This window comes from Anser anser, assembly GCF_964211835.1.
Source record: "Anser anser genome assembly, chromosome: 5".
Classification (NCBI taxonomy): Eukaryota; Metazoa; Chordata; class Aves; order Anseriformes; family Anatidae; genus Anser; species Anser anser.
In genome coordinates this window covers 20,999,552-21,026,095 of record NC_139725.1, presented here as the reverse complement: position 1 = coordinate 21,026,095, position 26,544 = coordinate 20,999,552, and the positions used below count along the sequence as shown (strand labels likewise).

The following is a 26,544-nucleotide window of genomic DNA, read 5'->3' as shown; positions in this document are numbered from 1 at the left end:
AAACATAGAAGGTACGACCGTGCACGCTTCGTCGCTCGTTTTTTCACCAAGACTAAAAAAAGGCGTGCTGACAGCTCCCACCCCAGAGCCTGCTCCTTCGCGGAGAAAACAGCCGTCAGTCTCCAGGCCCACCGAGGAGACCGAGCAGGGAATTCAATCAGCATCAGCCGCCCTGGTGCTGAAATGAAGCAGCTCGCATGTTATTAATCACGCTGGGAAGGCGCTGGAGGAGCGGAAAGAAAGGACTGTCGAGGCTGGGTTAATGGAGGGGGGACACACACGGACTCTGTTACGAACACCTGGGAAAATCGTCCCCTGCAAGTCCCCTGCAGTAAAAGCAAAATACTCGGGAGCTCTGCGAGGACAGAGAGGCCAGCAGCTCTGACCAGGGAAAACCAGCGTCCATCAGCCTTACAGCTGATGCTCTGGTCTCTGAGGCAGGCAATTCCTCAGCAATTTGGTGCGTTTGGGTCAGACTTTGCAGAAGAGCCTAACCCGCCAGTGACTGTGCAGTTAAGGCGGCACGAAGCCTCGTGGGCTCTGTGCTGTTCAGTTCCTCCTTCAACATGCACGACCCACAGATGCCACCCAAGCGGGGCTAAGTCATGACAAAGCCCCCCGGGGGTTTGTACCCATCCTGCACCTTACAGGGCTGCCCGGGAGCAACTCTGTGCACCGCAGGTCAACGAGACACAACTCAGGCCATTTAAGCAGCGCAGCTGTGCCTAACGTACACCGACCTTCGCGCTGTTTTAAGCCTTTCTGCCATCACTCCTGAGTTTGCCAGTGCTCTCCAATTGCTCATCGGCTCTTTTGTCTACGGGCATGCCCCACAAAACGCGTCCGCATCCAGGAACCAGGTGGGCTGAGCTCCAGGGGTGCCACCCTCCCAGGGTGCACGCTGCCGAGCCAGGTGTCCCTCGGAGGAAGGGAGGTGCCGGTGGCCCCGCAGCACAGGGAACCTTGCCCCACGTACCTGCACCTCCGCCACCTGCACGCGGCCCTGCGGCATGGGGCAGTGCTCCGGTGGGTGCCTGGGGGCACCTCCTGGGGCTGGGGGGCGACGGGGGGGGGATTGTGGGGGGACAGGCAAGGGGGACAAGGGAGATGGGTGATGGGCAGGGGGGACGAGGGATGGGCGGGGGGAACGAGGGATGGGCAGGGGGGATGGGCACAGGTGGGGGGACAAGGGGTGGGCAAGAGGGACGGGGGGACAAGGGGGACAGGGAGATGGGGACAGTGGGACGGGCAAGGGGGTTGAGGGACAGGCACAGGGGACATGGGAGAGGCAAGGAGGACAGGGATGGGGGGACAAGGGAAAGGCGAGGGGGATGAGGGAGATGGGGACAGCCACAGGCAGGGGGACAAGGGATGGGCAAGGGGGACAGGATGGGGGCACGGGCAGGGGGGACAAGGGATGGGCAAGGGGGTCTAGGGGGGACAAGGGGACAGACAAGGGGGGGATGAGGGATGGGGACAGAGGGACAGGCAAGGGGGACGGGCACGGGCAGGGGGTTGCGGGGACGAGCCGGGGGCACGGAGGACACCTGAGGCTCGGCGCCTGCTGCCCGTGGCGCTGTGGGGCCGCCCCCGGGGCTCGGCGGAGGGCGGGCAGGCACCGGGGGGCTGCGGCTCGGTGCCCCCCGCTCCCCCCGGGGCCGGGCCCGGCTGCCAGCGCCCAGCCGAGCGGGGCCACGGAGGTACCGGGCGGGCAGGGGGAACCGCCGGGGGGGGGCACGGGGACGCCCCAAAACCCCCGGCACACGGCGGGGGGGGGCACAAACGCTACCGGGCGGGGGCGGCCGCCCCGTTAACAGGTGGCTGCGGCTGTGCCCCGCCGGTGGGCGATGCCCAGACCCCCCCCCTCAGATCCGTACACCCCACCCCGGTCCCTGTACACCCCCCCCCCCCGCCGGTCCCTGCCCCCCCTTCCCGGTCACTCACCGGCTCGCCCCCCCCTCCCCCGCGCCACGGAGGGATGCGCGGAGCGGAAGTTTGCGGCGGAATAACGACGTTTTTCTTCGCAAGACGCCCCAAAAGCCGGGCAGCCGGGGCGGGGGGGGGCCCTCAGCCGTGCGTCGGGCCGGCGGCGAGGTGAAGTTTCCACCGCGGCGGTGGAGGCGCCCCCGGTGCGCAGCGCCCCCCCCGCATTGGCACCGGGCGCCGGGGCGCTCCGCCGCCGCCGCCCGGACAATGTGCGGCCGGGCGGGGGGAGCCGAGCCCCGCCGAACCCAGCCGAACCCAGCCGAGCGCGGCCGAACCCTTCCGAACCCAGCCGAAGCGCGCCCCGGCACACGCCCAGCTCCCCCCCCCCTCCCAACGCACACGCAAGTCCCGCCCAGCTGTCACTCACCGCCGCCCGACGCTTCTGATAGGCTCCCCCCGCCGCCACCGCCCTCCCCGTGGGCTGCGCCGCCTGTCAATCACGCCCTGCCGGCCCGCCCCCCCCGCCGAGGACTGGGAGTGGCGCTGTGAGGCCGCCCTGAGGCGCGGCCCCGGGGCGGCGGTGGGGGGGGGGGGGGGGCCCGCACGCGACGCCCGCCGGCCCTCCTCAGGGCCCGCCATCGCTCGGGGAAGGCTGCGGGTGACGCCCCCCCCGGCGCCCAGCGAAGGCCCCAGTGAGGGACGAGCGCCCCACAGCCGTTGTTGCCCTTCCCTCGGCCTCGCCGCCCCCGTCCCCGGGTGCGCGGAGCCGCCGTCGGGTGTCCCCCGCGGGGCTTGGCCCCGGCGGTGGTGGTGCTGGGGGAGATCGGGGCTCGGTCACAGGCAGCCGCCCTGCGGCCTGCCGGCACCCGGTCTGCTCGGGCAGCCCGCCGGGTGAGGGCTGGGGGAGCCACCGGGCTGTTACCGGCCCCTAGCTGGTAGCCCGGAGGCTAACCCCGTCTCACAGGACACTTAAATCGCTCCTGGACATGTCTAGGGAACACGGTAACTCCAAAATTGTCCAGGAGCCATACACGCAGGTCATAAAAGCAAATGTAGATGAGTTGGTTCAGTATAAAGACAGCTGAGGTACACACTAGGCAAACATAAAATACTCAGATTTCACGTCTGCGTGTGGCGAGGAGCCCTGCCTGACCGTATTTGGGTCCCACAAGCAGCACGGTTAAATCTGAGCTTGTAAAGCCGATGGACACGGGCTTCCTTCTGTGACTCCAGCTATGCCAACACAGCACTTCTGTCCTGTCCCAGCACACCTACATTACCCAACGCTTTGTGCCAGACACATTCCCCTGCTGCTGTGGAAGGTGAGCAGCGGACCGTAACACCTTTCAACCCGGGAGCATGCAGAAAGGATCGAGCTTTGAGGCAGGACAGCGGGATATGCCTGAATAAAGCATGTGTTCCTAGCGCTGGAAAAACACCGCTCGCTCTGATGTAATTTTCAACCGCATCACCACAATTTATTGTTTCCATTAGAAAGGTATCTAGTAATCTGAAAATTGATCTAGAAACCATTGTTCTAGATACTACAGTTGACACACAATAAAAAGAAAGCTCATGCCCTGCAGAGCTCATAGCTGGAATAGATTAAGCAAGTTCTAAGGATACCCGTTGAGAAGTCGTGCAGGTTTTTTCAGGTCTCGTAGCCATGTGTTGCACCAGCACAAGCAAACCTGCCAGAGCACTTTCTAAAAGCCAGAACGCAAACAGACAGGTCCGAACGAACAGGATGAAGCTTCGACTTACTTTGAGAATTGTTTGCTTGCTCCTAACAAGCCCTCCTGGTTCTGAACAACCTCTCGCTTCTCCACGAAAGCAAGGACCGCAGCTCGCAGGAACACGGCATCTCTCCCGAGCAAGCCAACGGCAGGAGCAGCAGCGAACACAAAGGTGATGGGTTTCTCCACAGGCAGACACACGTACGCACAGCGCACCGCCTCTCTGCCCTACCTGTCTCGTCTTGTCTTACCCATTTCTGGTGAGCAGGCAGGGTACTGGAGCGTGCAGAAATCTTGCTTTTTGAAGCACCCTGAAAGCAGGGTTGTATTTTTCAGTACCTAGGTGGCCCAGAAGAACTGATTGGGGAGCAAAAACCAAATAGGTAGTGTAATAGACACAGCTATGGGTGAACCTCAGTTTCACGCCTCTTGGGCTTCTCAGTGACCTCCAAGAACCGAGAAACACCAGGAGACGGGACTGAAACTGCCTCTTGCTCATTCCTCAATGCCAGATCACATCAGGATGTAAGATACCTGAGGACTATTTTTTGTTGGCGGACTGCTGGAAGACAGAGGCATAATCATCCATCGGTGAGTCATAACCACACAATCACATAGGGATGATGACATAAACTTGTGAAGACACAGAGCGTGATACAGCTTTAATATATCTCCCTGCCCCCCGTTTTATTGTTGTTCTTGTTGGTTTTGATAAAAAGGCAAAATACTGGGATAAGACCCTGAGTTGCTGCAAACCAGTCCAGCTTTTGGCAAAGCTGACAGATTTACATTTGCTTAGGGTATAGCCTGATCTATAGACAGATCCCTCTTTTTTCCTTTGTGGCAAACTTCGAGGAGGGCAAAGAGAAATACTGACCTCTCTAGAAATCCTGCAGAGGTACAAACCACTGCAAGCCTTGCTTGACAGGAAAGGAAGGCTAGTCTAATACTGGGCCTACTGATACACAGTGCAATAAAAAGGAGATGGGGAGAATCTCACAGGAGCCTTACTGCCACAGAAATACTGTCAAAACAGATTCTGCAGTGGGGTTGAAAAGCTGCTCTGTCATTCTGATGCCTTCAGTTTTTCCTGATCATCTTCACCAAACTGTATATAGCATGCAAGCAGGAGGCCTTATCTCATGGGCTTGCTTTTCCCATCAATATTAGCATAACTTGTTAAAACAGCAATCTAAATTCAGTCCTGGAAAGACACATCACTGATTTTTGTAAGTGCTATGACCCCCAAATTAATCATCATTCCCTCTTTAACCTCTGCAAGAAGGGACTTAGTGTGACATGCAAACATACAAACACAAGTTTGTGACATACAAACTTAGGCCGCAAGCTTCGTTAACAACTGAGCTTGCACATCAGCTATAGGTCAAGGCTATCCCCAAAAGTTTGGAGATGTTAATCTATTTTACGTTGTTGTTTTTTTTTTTTCTTTTCTAGTAGAAACACCCAGGTAATTGCCAAGTTGAACTAACCTCTCTTTTGCCCTTAAAAAAAATAAATAAACATGAAAACTTCTTCTTGTAATCATAAATATCACCAGCAAGGTAAATAACAGTACTTTTTTTTAGCTTCACAAGGATATTTGTTTAAATATACCCAGATTTTGCTCTCAGCTCTACCATTTTTCACCAAGAAAAACTGAAGGGTATATCAGTTCTCAGCAGGCACAGAGGGTAGATGAGTGGTGTCAAATTGCTTTTGTTGTTCTCCTGTGTCTTCTGTCACTTTGCCATATCCACATCTTCACCTAGCTTTGTTCTAATTATGCAGACTACTTCCTGGTTCTTTCTGTGGCTTTTGAGCTCTTGCTACATTCAGCTAGTCTATTTTCCTGGATGCATATTTTCTTCTGTGTGATTGAAACTTTCTTGAAGTGTTTGCAAGGAAGACTATAGTATTCTGCTCTCCTTATCGTTGTCTGAGAGCGTACTGAGAAAAACAGAGAATCTGGTGAAGTCTGCTTTCCCACAGCACCATACTCTTCATGATTTTTTAATTTATTCCTTCTGCGGATACACCAGACTCAATAAACCTGCAAGTACTTTTCCTGTACTAGGATGTTTTCCTTGCTCGTCTCTCCCTGAGCGTAGGGGATGAGTAATGTCATGGCAGAAAGCAAACTGATACATGAGAGAGTTTTAAAACTTTAAGTTTTCTAGGGAATGCAAATTGTTTCCTTTTCGTATCTGACAATGCAACACAAGTAACTTGTCATGGCAACCAGTTTATGAAACAGAAAAAAAAAAGATCATTACAAGGTGGTTTGTTACTATAGCAAGGGAAGAAGCTGAGACCTTATCCTTTTTGTTCGCTGGTGAGCTGCACATCATCTAGGTAACAGAACTTGTCAGTAGAAGTTTATACTGTAAAGTTATTTATATAACCTTATGTTATATGTGGCAGCACCGTATATAACGGCCTTTTTGATACTTGGACCAAAGCTGAAGTGCAGTCAGAAGGAAAGAAGGAAGTGTTCAAAAGAATTGAAACAGAGCTGGATTCTCAGAAATACAAGGCCTAATCCATTTCCGCAGCAAGCTGATGCAACTCTGCAGATGCCAGTAAGGGATGAACCTATTTCTACTGAAATTAATTTGGCTTCCATTCTTTGGCAGTCTTCATTCTTTTTCCAATTGCTTTTAAGGGGAAAACTCTCTGCTGCAGATCCAGGAGATCTTTTCCCGATTGTTTTTAATGGGAAAACTCTCCTTTGCAGATCTGGGAGTATTGTGGAGTTACCTGGGATAGAGGATGGAATAGGCTCGCAGAGTCCATGTTCAAACCCATTCTCTTTACAGGGATGCTTCAGGGAAGGGCAGACTGCTCTGTAGGTGCAAGTGTTCATGGAAGCCAATGGAGCTATCCCTCACTTAAGGTAGGCTCGTTTGTAAACCTTCAGTAGGCCTAGAACACACACAAAAAGTTTGCTTTGTGCCTGAGCTGGAAAGGATGCCTTCTGGGGGATAGCCTTGAAAAATGAAAGAAAACCTGAAAGTTTCTTAATCCCTAGACTACTGTTATGAACTACAAGCAACACAGCTCCAACCGAGTGATAGAATAAAGCATATGCTCTTCCTTTCTATTTTAAAAACACTCTCTCGCAGTTAAAGTTTAGCCTGTTGATATAGTAGTAAAGTGGTCCAGCATGAGAAACGGCGGCCAGCCTTCTGAGCTGCCTGGGGACTTAAAGATAAAACTGTTGTAACTCCTGGACAATCCTTGTCTAACTTCCTGATGAGGTTGTAGAGAAAATAGTGCTGGATCACAAGCCCCAACAATAGGACGACTTGGAAAGCAGCCTTTGAGAGAAGTGCTTAATGTATCAGATAAATCTATATGGGGATGCAAGGCTATAGCTTACTCCTGACAATGAATTGTTGTGCTGTGAATGACTGGCTATAAAAACACTATGGGGAAAATCTGAGTCTTCTGCAGCACAAAGAAACCAGGAGGTAAATGAAAGTCATTAATTACAAAAAAAAAAAAAAAAAAAAAAAGCATGCTAAAACTATTCAACGCTATAATTTAACACAGTGTTCTAGAGAATGGAAGAAGTCTGTCATCTAATCCTTACTGCAGATTGCACCAAAAGATATCACAAGTGTGAACTTCTGCCATCATCCCAAGGGGCTGGGACGCACAGAGACACCTGAAACTTGGAAGCAGAAGTCCAGCTGAGGTACCAGACAGAGGGAAAAAGAAGACCAGTGAGTCCTGGTTTCTTTTCTTCTTTTTTTTTTTTTTTTTTTTAAGACAGACGCTGAGCAGAACTAGACAGATTTCCTGTACTAATTAATTAACAAAACCAAACTCTGAATTAATTAATCAACCCAAATCAATTAGCAAAACCTTCCTCTCATACCATCTCCAAAAATATTGCATTGCTTCAGATGACCCAACCGGTGACTGGGCACACTTTGTTTTTAATCCTAAAAATAACAGCATTAAGGTTGGATTAAATTCTACTAAATAAAATACTCAAGCTTCTTTTAATCAAACTATTTGAAACATTGCGGAAGATTCTGGGTGGACAGAGCAAAATCATTGGTCTCAGAGAGTATTCTAATCCACATCATGAACTTTCTCATCATGGATTTCCTTTTTGAAATAAACAAAGAATTCAGGCAGCGCCTTGCCAGGTACTCCCAAGGACCCAAGCTCCCTCAGAGAAAGATTCCTATTGACTAAATGGATTTTGCTACCAGTCGGATTTGATCAATTCTAAACTGAAAATAGAAACTCACAGACATGAGATGCTCTAGAATCACAGAAGGGAAAGGCTCTGTAATCAGAGCTTGGACGTGGAAGGTGTGTTCCACAGTTTAAGAATACAAACAACTGCTGATGCCTTTTTTCTATTTAAAACAAACAAACAAACAAAAATACGTAAAAATGGGCGTAATTCAAAGACTGATCACTTTTAATGGGCCAGTCTCCTTGTAGAGACACAGTAGGAATGAACAATTCTATCTCCCTACACACGATAGGTAGTAGTTACTAATGTGAAGCCCTCACCTGGGAGGACAGTGGTGTGTCTGGACTTCAAATTATGCTGGCGATGGGGAGAGATGAGCTGTAAGTCAGATCTGTATAGGTCAGAGGCTGTATTTAGAAGTAGTGGTGCTCTCTACCAGTTGCAGCCTGATGTGAAACACACTGCCCCCTACAGAAAGCGTCCCGTTTGTTTCTGTGGGTGCTTAAGTCCCTAGCAAATGTTGACTTTTTGACTTTTTATGCTTTTTTGCTTGGGTTATAGCTGATTGCACAATGTCGAGAGCCTGAGTTACTTAGAAATGACACAGATTCCTCCGTGAGATGTCCCCGCCTGACCAAGAGGGACCAGGGCTGATAAGTGTCCTGTGTCCACTTCCACGCAACCCCGGGCCTCTCTGCCAAGACTGCCAGGGTAGATCAGCAAAGGTCAAATAGGGTACGAGGTCTGCTAATGGAGAAATCTGCAAGTTAGGAGCCATGCTGACTTTCCTGGCAGCGGTTTGCTGGCACGTGTGCAAGAGCTTTTGTTAGCTGTCAGCATGAGCTGAACGTCAATCATTCTCTTGGAGTCTGATCCTCAGATCACTGTACTCTGAGGGAGGTTTTTGCCCTCATCTTCACACAGCAGCAGCTCAGGTCTCTGGAAGCAGAAAACCCTACTTCTTTTTTTCTTTTTCTTTTCTTTTTTTTTTTTTTCTAACAAGCTCTTGCAATATTTACGCCCCTTGTGATTTTCATTTTCAAACCCTATGGAAGAGTTTGAACACTGGCACACCAGCAGTTTCTTTATGGGACAGTTCGGATCACTTCCCATGCTCTGGGTCATCTATGTCACTTTTGCTGGCAGGAGCCAGATTTCCAGGCGTGGAAACCAGATGAGTTGCTAAGGGATGTCTTGCTCTCTCTGTCATTTCTGTATTCACTGATGTGCAACAGATTTATCTTTGTGTAGTTCATCTGCTTAAGTCTGAGACCATCCCACATGCACTCCTGGACAAGACATTCTCATTCTTTTTGAAAAAGTCTTCTTACTCCTTTGTCAACTAATGCTGATTTCCCTTCAATGGTGGGGAACAATTGTTAACTACATCTGTTTCTCGCAGAAATTTCAAAGCAATGTTGCGCTGCGTGATTCAAGTATGCACACGTGGTAAAACTAGATAGAATTAAAGACATTTGTGTTTATCCAGTTAAACTACTGGTTTCTTTTCCTTTGATTGCTTTTTAATATGCTGGCTGCACACTGTCTTTGTCCCTGCCATGCATCATGTCCCTCCTTCACATAATGAGAGTCAAGCTGCTGACCCTTTTCTTTATTGTCACATCTTTCCTTAAAGTATGTTTTTCCTTCCATAAGGATCCCTGAACCTCTGTTCCCACCTTTGTGAGCGAGTAAAGCTGATGCAAAGCAATACTCACATAAAATGTAGCCACCCTATAGACTGGACAGGAGGATGGAGTCCGGCCTTTCCACCATCTCTGCTTTTTGGTGCTCTCGAACCTCCGTGCTTGATGCTCTTGCTATACTCAGCTTTTGTAAAAGCTAGCGTTGCTCATCTGATCCTTTTCCATTGCAAAAAGCTGTTTGCCACCATGGCAGCCTCTTTCTGAGGCTCTTGTGGGGCATTTCCTTCTGCCCCTTCATCCTCTTCAGTGATTACCTAAAATCTGCACTGGCCTCAGCCTCCACCTTACTTACAGCAAAGGTAGACTTTCCTGCAGAGCAGCCACTTGCCATCACAGGTAGAGAACCCGAGTTATACTGCTCCCTGTGAGCTAAACGTTTTTGAAGTCAGACCTTCTGTAAGATTCCTAAGTCAAGATGTCCTAATCAACATGTAGCACATTTCTTCTTTGGCCTCAGACTCTTGGCATTGCCTTTTCTACTTCCAGTCAATGTGCTTAAGCTGGGAAAATACTGAGACTGATGTGCTGTAACACCAATTAGAAATGTGTGAATCCAAGTGATTGACTGAATTTTAGCCATTGACTACGAAAACATGAGTAAGCTAACATTAATCTACAGATGTTGTATTAACACTGAGGGATTTCCCAGCCCTCATTAGCAATACACTTTGATAAGGGTAGAAAGTGTTAGCTATGTTTTCCTTTCAGTAAGCTGTTTAATCATCAGAGCTTACTGGCATTGGGATTTGGGAGACTTACACGATCACAAAGTGAATTAAGAGTAATGCAATACTCTCTCTCTAGCTTCCCTGTGATATCGCAGAGAGGAAACAATGGATTCAGGTCTGCTCTGTTCCCAAATTTAAGGGCACTGGTACATTTCAGGCACCACGTGGGGGGTGAGAACTAAGCGGGAAGGTGCTGCCTCCTTAGTCAAGACCTTCCTCGTTTCTAGGAGGAGCATTCGTATAACAGCTCTCCTGCAGTGATCAGCACGTGCCGGTGAACTTGTTACAGCATGCTGAGCAGCACATTCTTGTTGATCACTGAGGTCTGATCCAAAGCTTACTGCAGGCCGTGGGGAAGATTCTTTAGTGGCCTTTGGACTACTCTGTGGACACAAAAACACAACAACTGGTAGGTGCATGGGGGAGAGGACCCTATATTACCACCGCATTTCACCCAGAAGAGATGGCAAAAGAGATTCTACATCCCAAACTTGTACGTCCCAGGACAGTAAAATCAACATAAATCCTACCTAATAAGTAATTCAAAAGCCCTTTCTCCCCTTGTTTCTGAATCATCTGCATCCCAGCCTTTTTGAGGATCTGGGGTGATGAGACGAGAACAGCGCTCCTTCTGTGGTCATCACATGCTCACGGGGCTGCCAGCCTGCTCTAGCCCTGTTTTCCAGTCGCTCTTTTGAAGTGCTCTCTATCACTGAGCAGCTCTCATTTAAAGTTCTCAGACATGAAGTAATCCTTCTAGCATTTCTAGAGAAAATCTGACAACCATTAAACCTGTTTTACAGGTGGGTAGGCTGAGCTCCAGGCCGCCGGAGATCACAAAGCGTATTTAGGGCCAAACTGCCCGGGCTGACGCGTTCCCCCTGCAGGAGTGACCACCTAGGAGGAATATTAACCCGCTGAGTTAGAGGAGACGAGTGCCCAGGCAGAGGGGAGGGCTGGCCACACAGCCTGCTGTGACTCTGTTTATATATGTATGTATACACATGACTACGGAGTAAATAAACCTAGCTGGCCTTGTGGCTTCGATCCAGAAGTCCCTCGAATGAAGACTCAGTGTACAGTAAACCAAAACACAGCGCTCTGCCCTTTATGCTGAGCCATCAGGCAGGTGGAAATGTAAAGCTCTGCCCGGCTGCTTATTCCCGAGTCACCTTCTTCAGCGTTTGTTATTGCCCAGTGTGTTAGCATGCTGCTCGCTGGGAAATAAATGACTTAATTCACTGCAGCAGTGAGGACACTATTAAAAATTAACCCTGGCAAATGGTCCTGCATATTTTTCAGGCAGAGCCAGTCAAGGGGGAAGAGGAGAGGAGTGCTGTTGAAATCTGATTTGCAGAAAAGGCAAGTGTTGAGTTTTTATTGATATGGATAGTTCACTTTAAGAAGTGCAGTTGTTGGCTAGTGATGATCAAAATTCAGGGAGTTTAAGGCACTTTGTAAAGTTAAAAGCAGTCCAAACAGAGAAGACCCAATAGGCATATTGCAGGGAAGGTCAAAGAATGGGATAAACGTGGATTACTTTTTTGATGTGTAATATATTACCTGTTTACAGAAATAAATGAATTTATCACACGGATGTTATCACCACCTATAAGAAATGTGGTCCACAAATGAAAACTCTTCAGTTTTGGTTCACGTATGGCACCTTTTTCTCACGGCATCACACCAATAATCATATCCTATCTATAGCAGCATGCAGAGTATATTTACAGAAATGAAGGGTTTGCATTAAAAATCTGAGGGAATAGATCAGCTGACAGACAGATCCCTCATTTTCTTGGCTTCGCCTGCCCCCAGCACCCACACAGTATCCATCAAATTGTCTCAAGACAAACCCTTACAGACTGCATTTTAAGCAAGCGTAGGGCTTGGGCAGGGTGCCAGGCTTGGAGAGCAGAGAGCTTTCTGTCCGTGCGCTGACGGTGTGTGCCTTCCCACTCCCCGCCGTCTGCATGCTGCAACCCAGCGCAGGGGAGCTCAGCTTTAGGCTCAGCAAAAAATCACTTGGTGCTCCTTATTCCCTTCGTGTCAGTCAAAGAAAGGGATTTGATCTGCAGCCTGCTGCTGTTAGTGATCCAGCTGATGACACAGAAATCGCACCTCGTTCTGAGAGCAGGAAAACAAACTCCAGCCCTGTCAGTAAACCTCATTCATCTGGCTTTGGTGTAGCAGCGATCAGCATGCTCCATCCCGAGCCTATTGCTCCGTGGGGCCGCCCCGGACCCTTGAACAGCTCCATCCGTAGATGGGGTGATATCTGTAGAGAGTCTGGAGGGTAACATAAGCTGCTGTGCCAGGTGCAGTGACTGTGCAAGCAGATCTGCCCGCTGGCTGGCATGCTTCTCCCAGAAGCATCTCATAGCTGTTGATTTCACACGCCGTTCTGCGATCTGAGGGCCAAGCTGAGGTCTGCGTGTTTCTACCGAACCACCCGCCTGTGTCCACGTGGCAGAAGTATTTCAAAATGTCAGGCTTAAGCAGATACTGTGTTCCAGCAGGGAAGATGATATAAAGCTCCTGCATAAACAATGTTAAGAGTTTCCTGGTTGAAAGGTACTCAGCTATTGCTATGCCCAACCTGGAGACTTTTCCTACTCCAAGATCTTTTCTTATCTGTGGCATTTCAATGGCCATGGTTGAAATATTCTTCAGATTAATTCCTGCTTTTTACTTATTCTCTCTTCTTTATCTCTCAGACAGAGCTTTTTCATTAGTTCCTATCTATCTTACTCAGCCATCTGAGTCCCCAGGCACCAAATCCCTTCGGCTCCCTTGTCGGGCTCTAGGGAGGGGCCATTTCACCCATGGGGAGTGTTGTGGAATAAGCAGCCCCGGTCCTCTCCTGGCCAGGACCTGGCCATGCCCCACGCCACGCAGCAGGAAGGCTTCCAGACTTATCAGCAGGGTAGGGTGGTCACAGGGACCTCTGTTTCTAAGCAGCAAAGATGTTTGCCTAACAAAAAAACGGCGTATCAGAAAGTCGTGCTTGCAAGTACTAGGATACTCCCTGAATGTATTTCCTAGATAGCTGCTGTATAAATGATGAGGAAGTGATTCAAGCGTACGATCACAAACAAGAAGGTGTGTTGTGTGATACGAGATTCCTGCCCGTGCTGGGAAGTTGACTCTGTGACAAACAGGATTTTTCACTGTACGCTTTATGATCCTTTTTTCATTGCGCACAGTCGACAATCAATTTCACTTCAATTTTCACTCTTGATACAGCCAAGCATGCTGCTGCAACAAGACCCAATAGTTGTCTGGAAACACAACACTCTAGAAACATGTTCTTTGTGGAGGTGGGAGTTTTGGAAAGCCCAATAGCTTCAAGTTAGTTTGGCACCTCTTTTTAGGCTAGGCGGTGGGTGTGATCTGAAACTTCCATTGATTTCTATAGGTTTTGAACCACACCCGTTCTCTGATTATTTGTTTGTTTGTTTACCTATTTATTTCCCCCATCTTTATATTTCAGTCTCTAGGTTACCGAGGGCTGGATGTGTTGTGAGGCAGATATCTCAAAGGAGAAAAAGATGCCACATGCCCAACAGTGTAATTCCAGCTGCTCAGCTCTCTGGAAAAGAAACTTGTGAACTGCACCTTCAGAATCTGCCTTCCACAAACCAGGAGCTGGCTGGTAAGCACTGAGCACAGCTGACTGCCGCACACCTGTGTTTCCGCTGACTTTGGAGGAAATGTATTCATTACACCAGTTTAACTGGTACCCTGACCTGCTACTACGGGGAGTAATCAACTGATAACTTCGAAATTAGCCAGCTGCCACTGTTTGGTACACAACATTACTGTGAATGGTCTGTTAATGAATGTCCCAGTGATATCTCATCCACCACATGGCATAGGGAGTGACCGTATAGGTTTGTGTGTGTGCTCAGAGGACAGGTTTGGGCAGTGGTGACATGTTAAGAGTTGTTAGGGGGTGAACACATTTCAGCACCCTGCTCGGTAGTATTTTAGATGTGTCTGTCTACAGTAGCCTGTACTACAAAATTGCAAGAGCCAAACACTGTATGCAGATTAGTTGCTGCCAGAGAGGAACTGAATTCCACTTACATGTTAAACTCTTGTTTTGGTATAATGCTACTGAAAGGCACGAACTTCAGCTCCTCTCAGAATACGGCAGAAAGTTGAAATGAGTCAAGTCTCAGCATATTAGAAGGGGTCAACAGCACTGTTTTGCCCCCTTTAAGCTTTCCAAAAGTTCAGATCCAAATCAGAACGGAGGTTGTCAAAGGTCCATCTCCACTGCTAACAGTGTTGAGCAAGTCTGGAAATGCAAGTTCTTTGCTTGGACCGCAGGAAGTGAGTAGAGATGAGACACGATATTGCAGGAGGGTCATGACCCCTACAGTTAACAGTAGTTTGCAGTCATGAGCTGCTTCCCATTCTGTATTTCTGTCTTCTGCTGAAGGGATTTGAGCAGCCAAATACACAGCGCTCAGCCCAGGCACTAAACCACACTGCAAGGATTTACCTGAGGGTCTCTTCTTTGCTGTTTCAAGAAGAGAAGATGCTGGGATGGAGTGTTTAGCCAGAAGAGTAATCACATAGTGATAAATTGCAGGGTTCACAGGTAGGGAGCTGCCCTGTAAGTATGGCTGGAGGCCCCCATAGCAAGCAACATGCTATGTCCAGTGGGGCCAGTGGGGCTGCTGACAGATCCAGCCCTGAAAACAAACTGTCAGGTGAAGAGTTTGAGGTAGATGTGAGATTTGCATGGACTGAGACATGTTTTAGGGTTTGCAATCCTCTGAAATACCACCAGAGCAATTGTCCTGGTCTCACCCAGCGTGCTGAGTTACTTAACAGAAATACATTTTACTGACAGCACATCAAAAGTACAGGAGCATACCAATAGTCCATCTTCTCTCATCACTAATCCAACCTGGCTGCTGGAATAACAACATACAGAGTCCTTTTACTAAGCATGCATTATGCAAAATCAGAGCGAGGGCTATAAGGAGGATATTAGGAATTCAGGCTTCTCCTGTAATTTTTACATCGAGGAAACATCCTTCCCTATTTATGAGGATAGGATTCTTTCTAGTAGCTAGCATTGACAAGGAAGTTACACAAGGCAGTGACCCAAATACACGTGAATCCCAAGGCTTTCCAAAAAGAGTTTCCATGAGAGAGGGAACCTCAGCCTCTTAAATCCTAGGGAAAAATCCCAGCATGAGATGGCGATGGGTTGCATCACTTCATTCCTGTGAAACTTTTGCTGGACTCACATCCAGGCTGTATGCTACAGATTAAAAAGCAGAAGCAGTTTTGTAGGGTCAAGGGTTCCTTTGACATAGCAGATAAGAAGCCCAGCCATTTTTGGCTTTGTTCAACTCATTCACTGATGCTGAGCCAGAAGCAAGTATGAATCATCTAGCAGACCATGGAGCTGAAATACCCCAGGGAGCGCTGGGAACAGGCAAGGCACTTAAGACAAAAGAAGCACTTTGGCTCTTTGTTAGGACAGGGAGCCGTGTCCTCGCAGATATTGGTGCTGGGTCTAGGATTACATAGGTAGATACAGGGGGTTGTTCCAGCCCAAACAGCGGGAATGTCTGACCCCTCACCTACCTGCTGACTTCCTCCCTACATCACTGCAGACTGTGTCCCTGACAGCTGACTTCCTTCCCTGTAGGACAGGGATTTGTGAAGGACTTTTGTCAGAGCTCTTGTCTTAGTGTGGCTTGCTGCGGTGCTTTTGGAGTGATGGCTGAAAGCCTTGGTGTACATGAGTTGCATGCAGAGTAAGCTTTGAACTGTACAAACTGCATGCAAACTGGTGGTGTAATTGCATGCAAACTGGTGCTTTGCACTGATTAATTTTTTTAAAAGGCCCAATTTCTCCACCGCTTCACACCATATGTTGTCACTTACACTGATGGGAAGTGAATATAAATTGACACCTTTCTGATTTGGTAGCATTTTGTGGTGGCTTTGCATTGGCACAAAAGCAAGTACATGCTGCAAAGCTGCTGGTTCCCCTGCCTGAAGACAGCTAGATGAATTACACAGCTAACGCCTGCCTGGAAAAACAGAACTGTAAACGCAGTGAGGTCACAAGTTTTCTTTGCACTGCAGAGAACAAGTGATGCTCCTGAAAAACTATGGCAAAACAGTCCTCGACCTTAACTCCTTTCCAACATCAATTCATTTTTCTCCTAGTTTAATGTTGAAAACTAAGTTGTAACTCAATCATTGGCCGTGGAATTCATCCCAGAAGAAATGCAAGGACCACCAACAATGTGGACCAGGTGTGAATTATAAATAGCATCAGCAAGAGGCCTTCTGTGTCCAGGGGCATTAATTCCACAGCCAGCACTATTCCTTTTATATTTTTATTTTAAGCCTGACATTTTTAAAGCCCTCTCAGCAAGACCATCTCTTGCTCGAGATTTGTTCAGCACCAAACATGGTGAAAACCCTAAACTAAATGAAACCCCTATGGTAATACTATAGTTGTTACAATATTGGGTTTTGTAACTACCGATTCTTTAGTAAAAATTGTTCTTTGACAGCTGCAGGGCAGCTTTAGACTTGTCCTGTGCAGTGGGACAGGATGCCACATAGCCTGGAAGAGAAGATGTGTGCAATCAGCATCCTTGGGCTTCCCAAACACAGGAAGTGGTTTGACACAAGAAACTGAGAAAGGTAGATGGCCTTGAAGAGAGACACAAAACAATAATCTTTATTTTATACGCAAACATTTCAAGTTACCATTGATTCATCTTGAGTCAAGAATGATAAATAACATGGGAGTGCAAGCATGCTCAGTATTTTTTCAGATTAAGAAAATTTTTGTTTCTTTTTTCCTGTGAAAGTGTGAAGGGAGAGAATTCTTACCTCTATTTATTTATTCATTTACAACTCTTAGTTTAAATTAGGAGATAAACCCCTCTGGAATTAGGAAATTCTGACTTGGTTGTTCAAGTGTTAATACAGTATCCTATCTCACCTTTGCTACCTCATGTCTCTCATCCCGATCAGTCACCTCAACCACACATTAATGCTGCCACTTCTGGGCAGAGTCACTTTGTCGTGAGCCAAAATCTCTTTCTAAAACAATAATGCAAAGGAAGGAAAGAACCCTCTGGTACAGCATTTGCGCTGGATATTGCTTGAAAGTAAGTGGAATTCCACTGGATTTTTTCCCTCCCAGCATAACTGAATCTGCCTAGGGCTTAAGATAATGGGATAGCCCTACAAAATAAGCTGGTGGCACCACATTTGAAGCCTGTCATAAGCTTACCTTTTCTTTAACAAACTCTTCTCCATACAAAGGTCGTACTTGCTATTTTTGTTGCCTTCTAGTACCCAGAAGACACATCCAGAAGCCCTACCAAGCCAAGGAGGGGGTTTATTTTCTTTAGGGGGCATGCAGCAGTGGGAGGAGATGGACTTTGTCACTCAAGACCTTGCTAAGGCTCTGGAGTGCTTGGTCAGCTTCAGTCCTCACGCTGCTTCTGGGTTACCTCCATAAAGTCAGTTGGTTTACTTCATTACAGTAGCAGAGACAAGGAAATTATGATTGCCAATGTTTCACTGTGAGATAAATACTCGAAAAAAAATTTAGTTAAAATTTGTTTAGGTCTAGTTCAGCTTGAAAAGATACAGCTTTGTACAAAATGCCATATGTTGCCTGACGAAGCTTTCCTTTCATATTGCACTTTATGAATTCACATAAGCCTGTGAAAAGGAGCAAAAACAAATGTCTGCATTCAGTGAGTCAGGGAAAATGTTTTTTAACTGGATCTTCTCATTGTCCTTTCTTTTCATGCCAGATGTAGTTATAGCTAAATAAATTCAATTCACAGGCTTCTATCTTCCTCTGGATCTTTAGATCAGTTCTTAGTCCCTCTAAGGCTCATTCATTGCTTCTGATGATGACGTCCTGAACACCTGCTGGGATCAAAACTGTTCTTACATCATCTTCTGAACACAGTGACTTCAAGCACATGAAATCATGAGGTTAATACCATAGTTGAGGTTTCAAACAAAGCTCTTTCTGGGGATCTGAGCTGAGGTTTTTCAAAAGGCCATGGCAATGGCAAGTTCTTTATCAATACAGGAATTACCAAAGGTAGTAAATGTTCTGCCATACAGCAACATGGGGGAAAGGTCCAGCAGAATGGTCATCCAGTCTGGATGAGGGAGTCACAACCACAATTTAAATTCCTCTCAGATCAGTTCTGATTTTTGCCTTGTATAAAATGGTGGTGAATGTTTCTGTTCTGTGTTATCTACTTGGAATAATAAGCTTTTGGAGGAACATCTTTTACCATACATGCTGTATTTTACCTGGGAGTGTTTGCTGTATTGACACTTTATTTTGTGTAGAGATAAAGTAAGAAAAGTTGGAAATCAAATCAGAATGGAGAAACCCTGAAGATAAGTGCGGACTAACAACTAAATTTCTGTTCCTCTGCTTTCAATACAGTGTAGCACTGTGGCAGGGGTAGGATGGCTAATGAAAACTGAATACACAGAAATGGAAGTTACCCAGGGAGAACGCAAAATTTCAGGAGTTTAATACACTTTACCTGGCAAATGAGTAATTTCTGCCTTGCTGTACTGAAAGAGCATCTTAAACAAAAATGGTATGATACTACAGAGACTGAGGACTGCAAATGCAGTGCTGAAGATACTGAGAGGTAAAGGAGAAGTGGTCTAGGCTAACACATACCCATCAGTCTGAACCCTAACAGTACATAAAATTTTAAAACAAATCTTAATTGAAAGCATAATTACTAAAGGAAGATTACAGCTACCCTTTGTAAGAGGACTAATCTTCTAAATGAAGAGACTATTACAGATCTATGTAGTTTGGGACTTCAGAATAGCCTTCAGTACTGTGCCCCAAAGGAAATAGGTTGTTTGCTAGAGAAGAATGTATTCTCACAAGACAAAAAGGTGTTTACAGAGCTGGCTAATAGGGAGAAAAGATTGTGCTGAAATGGGGAGTATCAGGCAGAAAGTTTGTAGTGATGGTTCTTACGGACAATACTCATCTTAATTTCTGTTATGGCCCTTTTGAAAAAAAAATATAGAAGCATGCTAATGACATTTGATAATGATTAAACAGCATGATCAGAGGAAGACTGGAAAAGAGGATGGGGTAATAAGAATAGAATAAAATGTAGTGATACAAAGTGCAGAGTCAGGTACTTAGAAAACCTTTTGTTGTAGTGGGGATTTCCACTCCCCTTGTCTTTGCAGATAGGGAAGACAGAGAGGAACCTCATCTTAGTAGTCAATGATTATGAGCAACCACTTCGATGTGACCTCAATAACCTGTTCGCAGGATACCAGACATGGTATTTCCAGTACAGAAATGAGACTATTTATTCCACTGCATAAGACCTGGAGTAAATTACACAGTTCTGGTCACCCATCTTCAAGAAAGAAAAGCTAGAAAAGAAAAACACAGATGATAAGAATTGTGAGCTTGCCTTTTATGATGGGAGATTTTGAGCTTGGCTTGTATGACTTAGCAAAATAAATGTCAAGATGAGATGAGAGTGGGCCCTATAAATATATCAGAAAAGCAAACATCAGAGAGGAGGAGTTATTTTTAGCTGAAAACTATTTTGGCAAAAGAACAAATAGGTATAAACTGGCAATAAATAATTTTAGCCTATAAATTAGGAGGTCTGCAATCCTCAGAGAGACACTTTGGACCCATCTTTCAAAAGAACAGTCTGACAGGTAGAAGATACTGACAGGTATCTAAATGACTCTCATGCAGTTACTTGCAATAGCAGGAAACTGGTTCCCCTAACCAGAAAACCCCTTCATGGTTCTGAGTTTCTAAATATAGTGCAATGGAATTCCTAAATGTTAATAATAAAACTATCAACTGCAATTAGCAATTAATCAGTAATATTTGTGAGTGAGTGGGATGAAGGTCCCTTCCAATCACTAACATTCTGTGATTTCTGTGACTGGCTGTTGTTTGGATACACTGGATAAAACCACAAGGACAGTTGTATCTCCTTTTCAAAAGACCCCAGAAGAAAAGCGTGTCTGTCTAGGCTTGGTTTTCAGAGAAAGTTTCACCTGATTCCATTCATTTGGGTAGCACCAATATAATTAATCCAGTCTAACCTGTTTTAGCTTGTGGATTCTCACCTGTAATGGTGAGATCAAAATCAGGTCCAAGGTCTCTGAATGTGTCCAAGGTATGCTAATTGTTAATACTAAAATTTAACATTTTCCACATTTCATGGCACAACTGAAGTATAACTCCTATAAAGCTTCATGTATGTACAACATGATTCCTGGATAGAGATCACATCAGTTCCACAGTTATTAATTTACAGGTTTCTCGCTGACCTTAGCTCAGCTCTGGGAATGGTGCCAGAACAATTACAGTAACTCTGAACAGTGCAGGCATAAAGCTCCTGTATTTACTCTGAAATTGTGCCAGATTTTCTCTTGCTCAGCGATGGAAAGATGCATTTCTCCTTTGATTGGTTTCAAATAGTTCAGGCTGTGTTGGCTATAACAAGATTATTTCAGCAAAGAAGCAGAAGAATAAACTACTATGCAGAGGTGTGCATACACTATATACTTACTCCGTAGATAACCTTTAGGAAATGTAAACCAAGAATAGATGTGGGGGGAAACTAAGCCAAGGTGACTTATGCTTGTTATCCAGAAGGTAAGTGAAAGAACTAGAAATAAAATTCAAGGGGCAGATGCTTCATTTGGTGTTGTTTTCACTGAATCACGCTGCCTTCCTGGAGCACGTCAAGGCCCGTTGCCTTCCTTCCTGTGAAGGTGGGCAGCTGGACTGCAACGGCAGCAGGTGGAGCTGAGTGTGCTCATCACCTCGGAAAAACAGGCCCCTGGTGATCTTCTCTGACGTTAATCAACCGTCAGGCCCTGCAAGAGGGGAGGCAACACATTTCCTGATCTGTGGTCTAAGATAGTGTTTTCCAAAGCCTAGAGTGAATTTCATGTTGTTGCAGAGGAAATGATGATGCAATCGTCCAGCAGCTGCTGTGCTCCAATATCCTTGCAAAGGTATGGTATATATTGACAGTGTGAGTATTGATGTGTGTGTGCAAGCAGTGTGTTCAAAATCCCAGTCTCTTGTTAATGGCAGGCAGGCCACTGTGTCTCCTGCCCAAACCTATCTTCCTACCCTCAAGAGGAATAGTGCTAAGGGTTGTTCCCAGGAAAACAAGGAAAATCAGGGATGTAAACCCTGAAAATTCACGCTTTTCATGTGGGACCGCTGAGGGCATGATCTCCTTTTTCTAGATGTCTGATTTATGAATGCTATATGCAAAGTGTGGAAATGTTGATTCTTCCTAACTGCAAGTAAAAATGATAAGAGCAATGTTCTGAATAAATATATTGTGATGAGTTGGAAAGATCAGGTAATGTGTGTCTTTGAACAGGCAAATTTAATTTATGGACAGATGAGTCTGGATGATTGAATTAACCCAGTTTAATGAATTACTCCTTCTCAGTGGAGCTGTGAAAACTGTCTGTATTGTACTTCAGCCCCTCGCTTTTTCAAATAAATCATATTAAGGCAAAGTAAACAAGTTTGGTTCAGAGAGTGGAAGGGCTATTAGTATGGTCAGTTAAGATGGCTCTGCAGATGCCTGGTAAATTGTTGAATCCCAGGAAGTTAATCCCATACACTAGCCTGTCTGTGCACTTAACACTAATAGCTCTGTGTCTTCATTCCCGAGCTCTTAGTTCAGCAGAAACATGCCATCATGCCTAACATACGTGGTACAAAGATTTGCTTTGGAAAGTCTGTGAAACATTCAGATGGTATACTTAGGAATGTCCCAGAAAATCCCCCCCAGCTCCCCCCAGAATTAGTAAGTATTCTTTATTTATACCAGGGGCTGAATATTGAAAAAGCAATGGGATGATGTGCTAGCACTCTCCAACCAGGAGATGGTGAATGGGGTAAGAATTGTGCATTGTTGCTCACTCACTGAGCGTTGCACCAACAGAGCAATGAAAGTTGTAACACATCTGCTGGACCCAGATTATGACAAACCAAATGTCTAGATTTTTTGGCTACTCTGCTGTGAAAACTTAAGCTTTGTTTCATCTGTTTGTTGCTTGGGTTTATTTATTAATTTTTTTTTGTTGGTGGTGGTTTTTTTTTTTCATGTTTTAGCACTGAGAGCTGGAGGGGTAACCAGCCCTAGGAGAGCTGTTAGCGGCGCACAGGGTAGCCAGCGGGGTGTCAGAACCCCGTTCTACAGAATTCCCAGTTATGTGCCAGTCTGCGAAACCGCTTTCAGATCCCAAAGGGGACAGCCATGCCCCAACTAACACCTAATTTTTCCTTAATGCCTGTAACGAGCCCCCCTGCCAGCCGTGCCCGGGGCCTACCCGGCGGCGGAGGCCGGGGCCTGGCGGCGGGCGGTTGCCGGGTGACGGACGGCCCCGGGCCGCAGGTAGGGGCCGGCCCCGCCGCGGGGCCGGGTGAGGCGGCTCCCAGGGAAGGCTCCGGGGCCCTTCCCTTCACGGCTCAGCCCGGTTTCGGCAGCTCCTGGCCCCGGGCGAGGCAACCCCGGCTCCTTGTGCCGCGGTCGGTCGCGGGGGTGGCAGCTCGGAGCAGCCGGGCAGCGGCGCAGGGCGGGGTTTGTGCTTTGTTATTAAACACTTTGTGCTAACTAGCGACAGAAGACGGTGAGGGGTAGGGCTTAACCTGCTAAATGCCGGCTTGCTGTTACAGGCCGTCAAAATGGCTTTTGTAGCGATTAATTTGTTCGTCTGGTCTGCGTCTGGCACGCTCCGAGGCTGGCGTTGCTGTAGCGAAACGCGAGCAGAGGTGGAGGATGAGGTTTGTTTGGGGCTGGTAGGAGCCGGGTGTGTCTAACCGTGCCGTCGTGTTTTACGCTCTGGTAAACAAAGATTTTGGTGAATAAACAGCCCAGGTCACTTCCAAATTGTGGAAGCATCCCTGAGTTTTTTATTATGTTGAGCTCTTCCGTAATTTTCAGCTCCTTCCGAAAGAAACAACTTGCAAATGACGGCTGAGTAGGCACGATTTATAAAAATGCAGCATCTTCTGACGGGTTTTAAGCTTAGTTCAGTTTCTTGCAGAAAGGGCTCATTGTATCGCAGGTGTGTTCCCTACCTTGGAATCCATATGTGATACAGAGAGTGGTTTGGGGGGAACCCACTAAAAGGAAGAGGCTCGTGATGCAGGTGATGCCCGTAGTTTTTAATAGACAGTAACTATACTGAATTGAATATCTTAAGCTCTCCCGTCAGCCTGTCTGTAAAGCCTGTGCTGTCTTGGCTCTGCACCTAACCTGTAGCATTTGCTTGGAAAAATCATCATTTCATGATGTGTATGTTTCTCTTCACCTGTTCGTTTCCATTCCAACTGCTTTTACAAGGCAAAATTTTCAGGTGTGTGATACAGTGAAAATATATTCAGTGTTGCCTTTAACCTTTTACCTGCTACAGCCTGATGCCAAGGCTTTCTGTAACAGATTCTGCTTATTCTTACAGCCTAGGAAATGACTGTTTTTTGAGTAAATAATTGTTCAGCAAATAAGTTCTTCTTATACATGTGTAGATTTTTCTGTACTAAATCCTTCATGTTCTCCTTGGGAAACTTTTCAGTTATGCTTCCATTAAGCTCTTCTAGGCTGTACAGCTTAATGTCCTGTTACACTTTTAAGACCTATTGAGCACGATCTTCTGTTTTAGCTGATGAAGAAGTACTTTGTATTGTTAACTGTAGAATGCTCAGTCTGTGGCATGTTTTTTTTTTAAGATCGTGTTCTTACTGTTGTTTAAGCAGGATATGGAGCAATGAAACAAGAAATTGCACTATAAGCAAATGCGTCATTGAAGATAAATGGAGATGAATGACTGACCACTCAATGAAAGCCTCTATAGCAGTGGGATGGAAAGCGAAAGAGAAAGAACAGCAGTGCCATTGAAGGAAAAGGTAAAATAATTGAAAATGTACGAAAGACTGAAAATGCTTCAGTACTTATAAAAATCGGCTCCCATTTATTTTATTTCTCCATTTTATGTGTTTTGTCTGACTTGAACAATTCGCACAAGAGAACTTGCATTAAAAATGAAATGTTTAGTTATGTCAGAGCTCAGGGTTACTGTCACGAACAGATTTATTATGTTTTTCTGGTCTGTGTGTTCTCTCTTGGCTTTAATACTGAGAACATGGGTAGGGAGATGAAGCTTCAGACAGAGTGCACCACTTTTAGTGAGAAGCAGCGTAAGAACGGTCAGTGCCCTGTGCTCCTCTGCTGGCTGTGCAGTGAAAAGTGGGGACTGCATGCCTGCACGTCCCTGTAGGTCTTACCTCAGGAGATTGGTAAGTGGATACATGCACCTATGGCAGTTTGTTAATTCAGTCTTGTGCTGCTGTCAGTGGAATAGAGAACATCAGACTCCATCATCAGCCTGTTTTTCCTGAACTCTAGGGACCTGATTCCATCTGAAAGCAGGATTCAGATTCAATACAAGACCAACTGTGAGTTTAGCATGAGAGTAGGGTGATTAATTGTTATTATTATTACTATCAGTGTGTGCGCTTATTTAACTGAAGCTTCTTAAGGGCATGGTTAAAGAAACACACTTAATTTCCAAGTTTAAAGTAGTATAAAATTTAATTCTGCAAAATAGTATCATTATGTGATAGGCCATAAATTTGGGATTGCCAGATTTGTCACTAATGTGAATGGTTTAATATTTATTCAGGAGGAATTATAAGTAGGTTATTTTTAAGTAAAAAAAAAAAAAAATCATGAGCTTCTCAGAGAAATGAATGTGTAAATTTAATTTGCTAGTAAAATGGTTAGTGTCTTTATACTTTCAGTAGATTCTTAAGTTGGCTTAAAAAATACTTGGGAGGGAAACCTATTTTATATCAGTAGGCCTGCAAGTCCTTGCTATAATATAAATCATAAGTCCAGATTTGCTGTGCCAGATGTAATAAAAGCTAATTTATCTGTATTAAAAGGAAAAGATTTTAGACTCTGGCCAGTTCAAAGAAGCATTATCTGATAGTTGTTTGGTTTTTTTAAGAAAAAAGAGAGAAGAAATTCAGAAAGCACTTCTTTCTTTTATTGTATCTCACATCAAAGGATTTGAAGTATAATAGAACTCTGACTGTTTGTCCTGCAGTTTTTGCACCTTGAGTTTTAATTTTTCAGCATTGAGTTCTAACACTACTTTGGTTTCTATTTTTTAACGTTACTAGTATAAATAATGTTTGGGTATGTTTTTGTTTCATTTTAATAGAGAATCCATCCAGGTTCAAAGCAATGAACATGGGGAGGAAAGATATATAGAATGAAGTGCTTTAAATAAATTACTGCTTCTTGGGAAAGAGCATTCAGCTACTGTGGTAGTTCTCTGAAAATATCATCTTGCAGCTGGTCAAAAAGAAACAGTGTTAAAACTTCTAAGAAAAGGAATTGAAAAGAGTATAAATTCATGTTCTGTCTCTGTGCCTGTATCTTGAATCTTATGTGCAGTTCTGACCTTGGAAAGTAAATGGCAGAAGTGAAATTGTTTCCATGAAATAGAACAAAGATGAGAAATGGAAAAGAGACAAAATAAAATAAGACTTTTCAGCTAGAAAAAGATGAAAAAGAAATGATGCAAAAGAAAGGTATAAACTAAGGAATGGTGTGGATAGATGGATAGATTGTCCATAATTGTGTCTAACCGTTTGTGACTTCATTTATAATTTAGTCTTCACAACAACCTATGACAGTAACTTCTACAATCTAAACAAATACGGTGCAAAAATACCCTTTTTCCTTTTTAAAAACTGCGTTTTGTTAATCCTTAGTTGTTGGATGACTACTTGTCGTAAGACGTGACAAATAACTGCTTCCCTAATTATTTTCCCTGGCTGTCAAACACAATACACCTTTTGGCTCAGGATGTTACTAACTAGCTGATTGCCAGAAATGAAGACAATATGTCAGAGGAAGGATTGCTTGGGACTACTTCTGTTTCTGATAGTATTTTTTTAAGCATCTGTTTTTGTCTACAGTAGCTAGCTGGCCCTCTGCCTCGACCCAGCATGACAGTTATAACACAACCTAATTAGTAGCCTAAATTGATTTTATAAAGTCCTTTGCACTGTAAGTTGTCTGCCCTTGCTAAAATTTTGAGGCTGGGTGTTACTAAATAAGCTCTTGCACCGTCTTGCACTGCTCGGTGTTTTC

General features: G+C 45.6%; 2 protein-coding genes across 10 annotated transcripts in view; one reads left to right on the top strand and one right to left on the bottom strand.

The window, feature by feature from the left end:
* The window catches only part of HRAS (HRas proto-oncogene, GTPase), a 39,624-nt gene extending 35,795 nt beyond the window's left edge, over positions 1–3,829 (bottom strand). The window contains exon 1 of one of the 2 annotated variants that reach the window (XM_083840061.1): positions 3,691–3,829. The gene's annotated coding sequence lies outside the window, so the exon portion shown is untranslated. Of the gene's footprint in view, positions 1–1,944; positions 2,347–3,690 lie in introns of those variants that run through there. The other variant, XM_083840060.1, reaches the window with a different exon arrangement.
* LRRC56 (leucine rich repeat containing 56) overlaps positions 3,701–26,544 on the top strand; it is an 88,982-nt gene continuing 66,138 nt past the window's right edge. For 2 of the 8 annotated variants that reach the window (XM_083840041.1, XM_083840037.1), the window contains exons 1-2: positions 21,225–21,370; positions 24,138–24,287. In XM_083840041.1, coding sequence (XP_083696167.1) covers positions 24,243–24,287 — 45 coding nt within the window. In that variant the 5' untranslated portion in view covers positions 21,225–21,370; positions 24,138–24,242. Of the gene's footprint in view, positions 3,835–4,174; positions 4,254–6,083; positions 6,242–6,478; positions 6,556–7,214; positions 7,388–13,802; positions 13,965–21,224; positions 21,371–22,782; positions 22,963–22,982; positions 23,166–23,602; positions 23,741–24,137; positions 24,288–26,544 lie in introns of those variants that run through there. The other 6 variants (XM_083840046.1, XM_083840043.1, XM_083840045.1 and 3 more) reach the window with 6 other exon arrangements.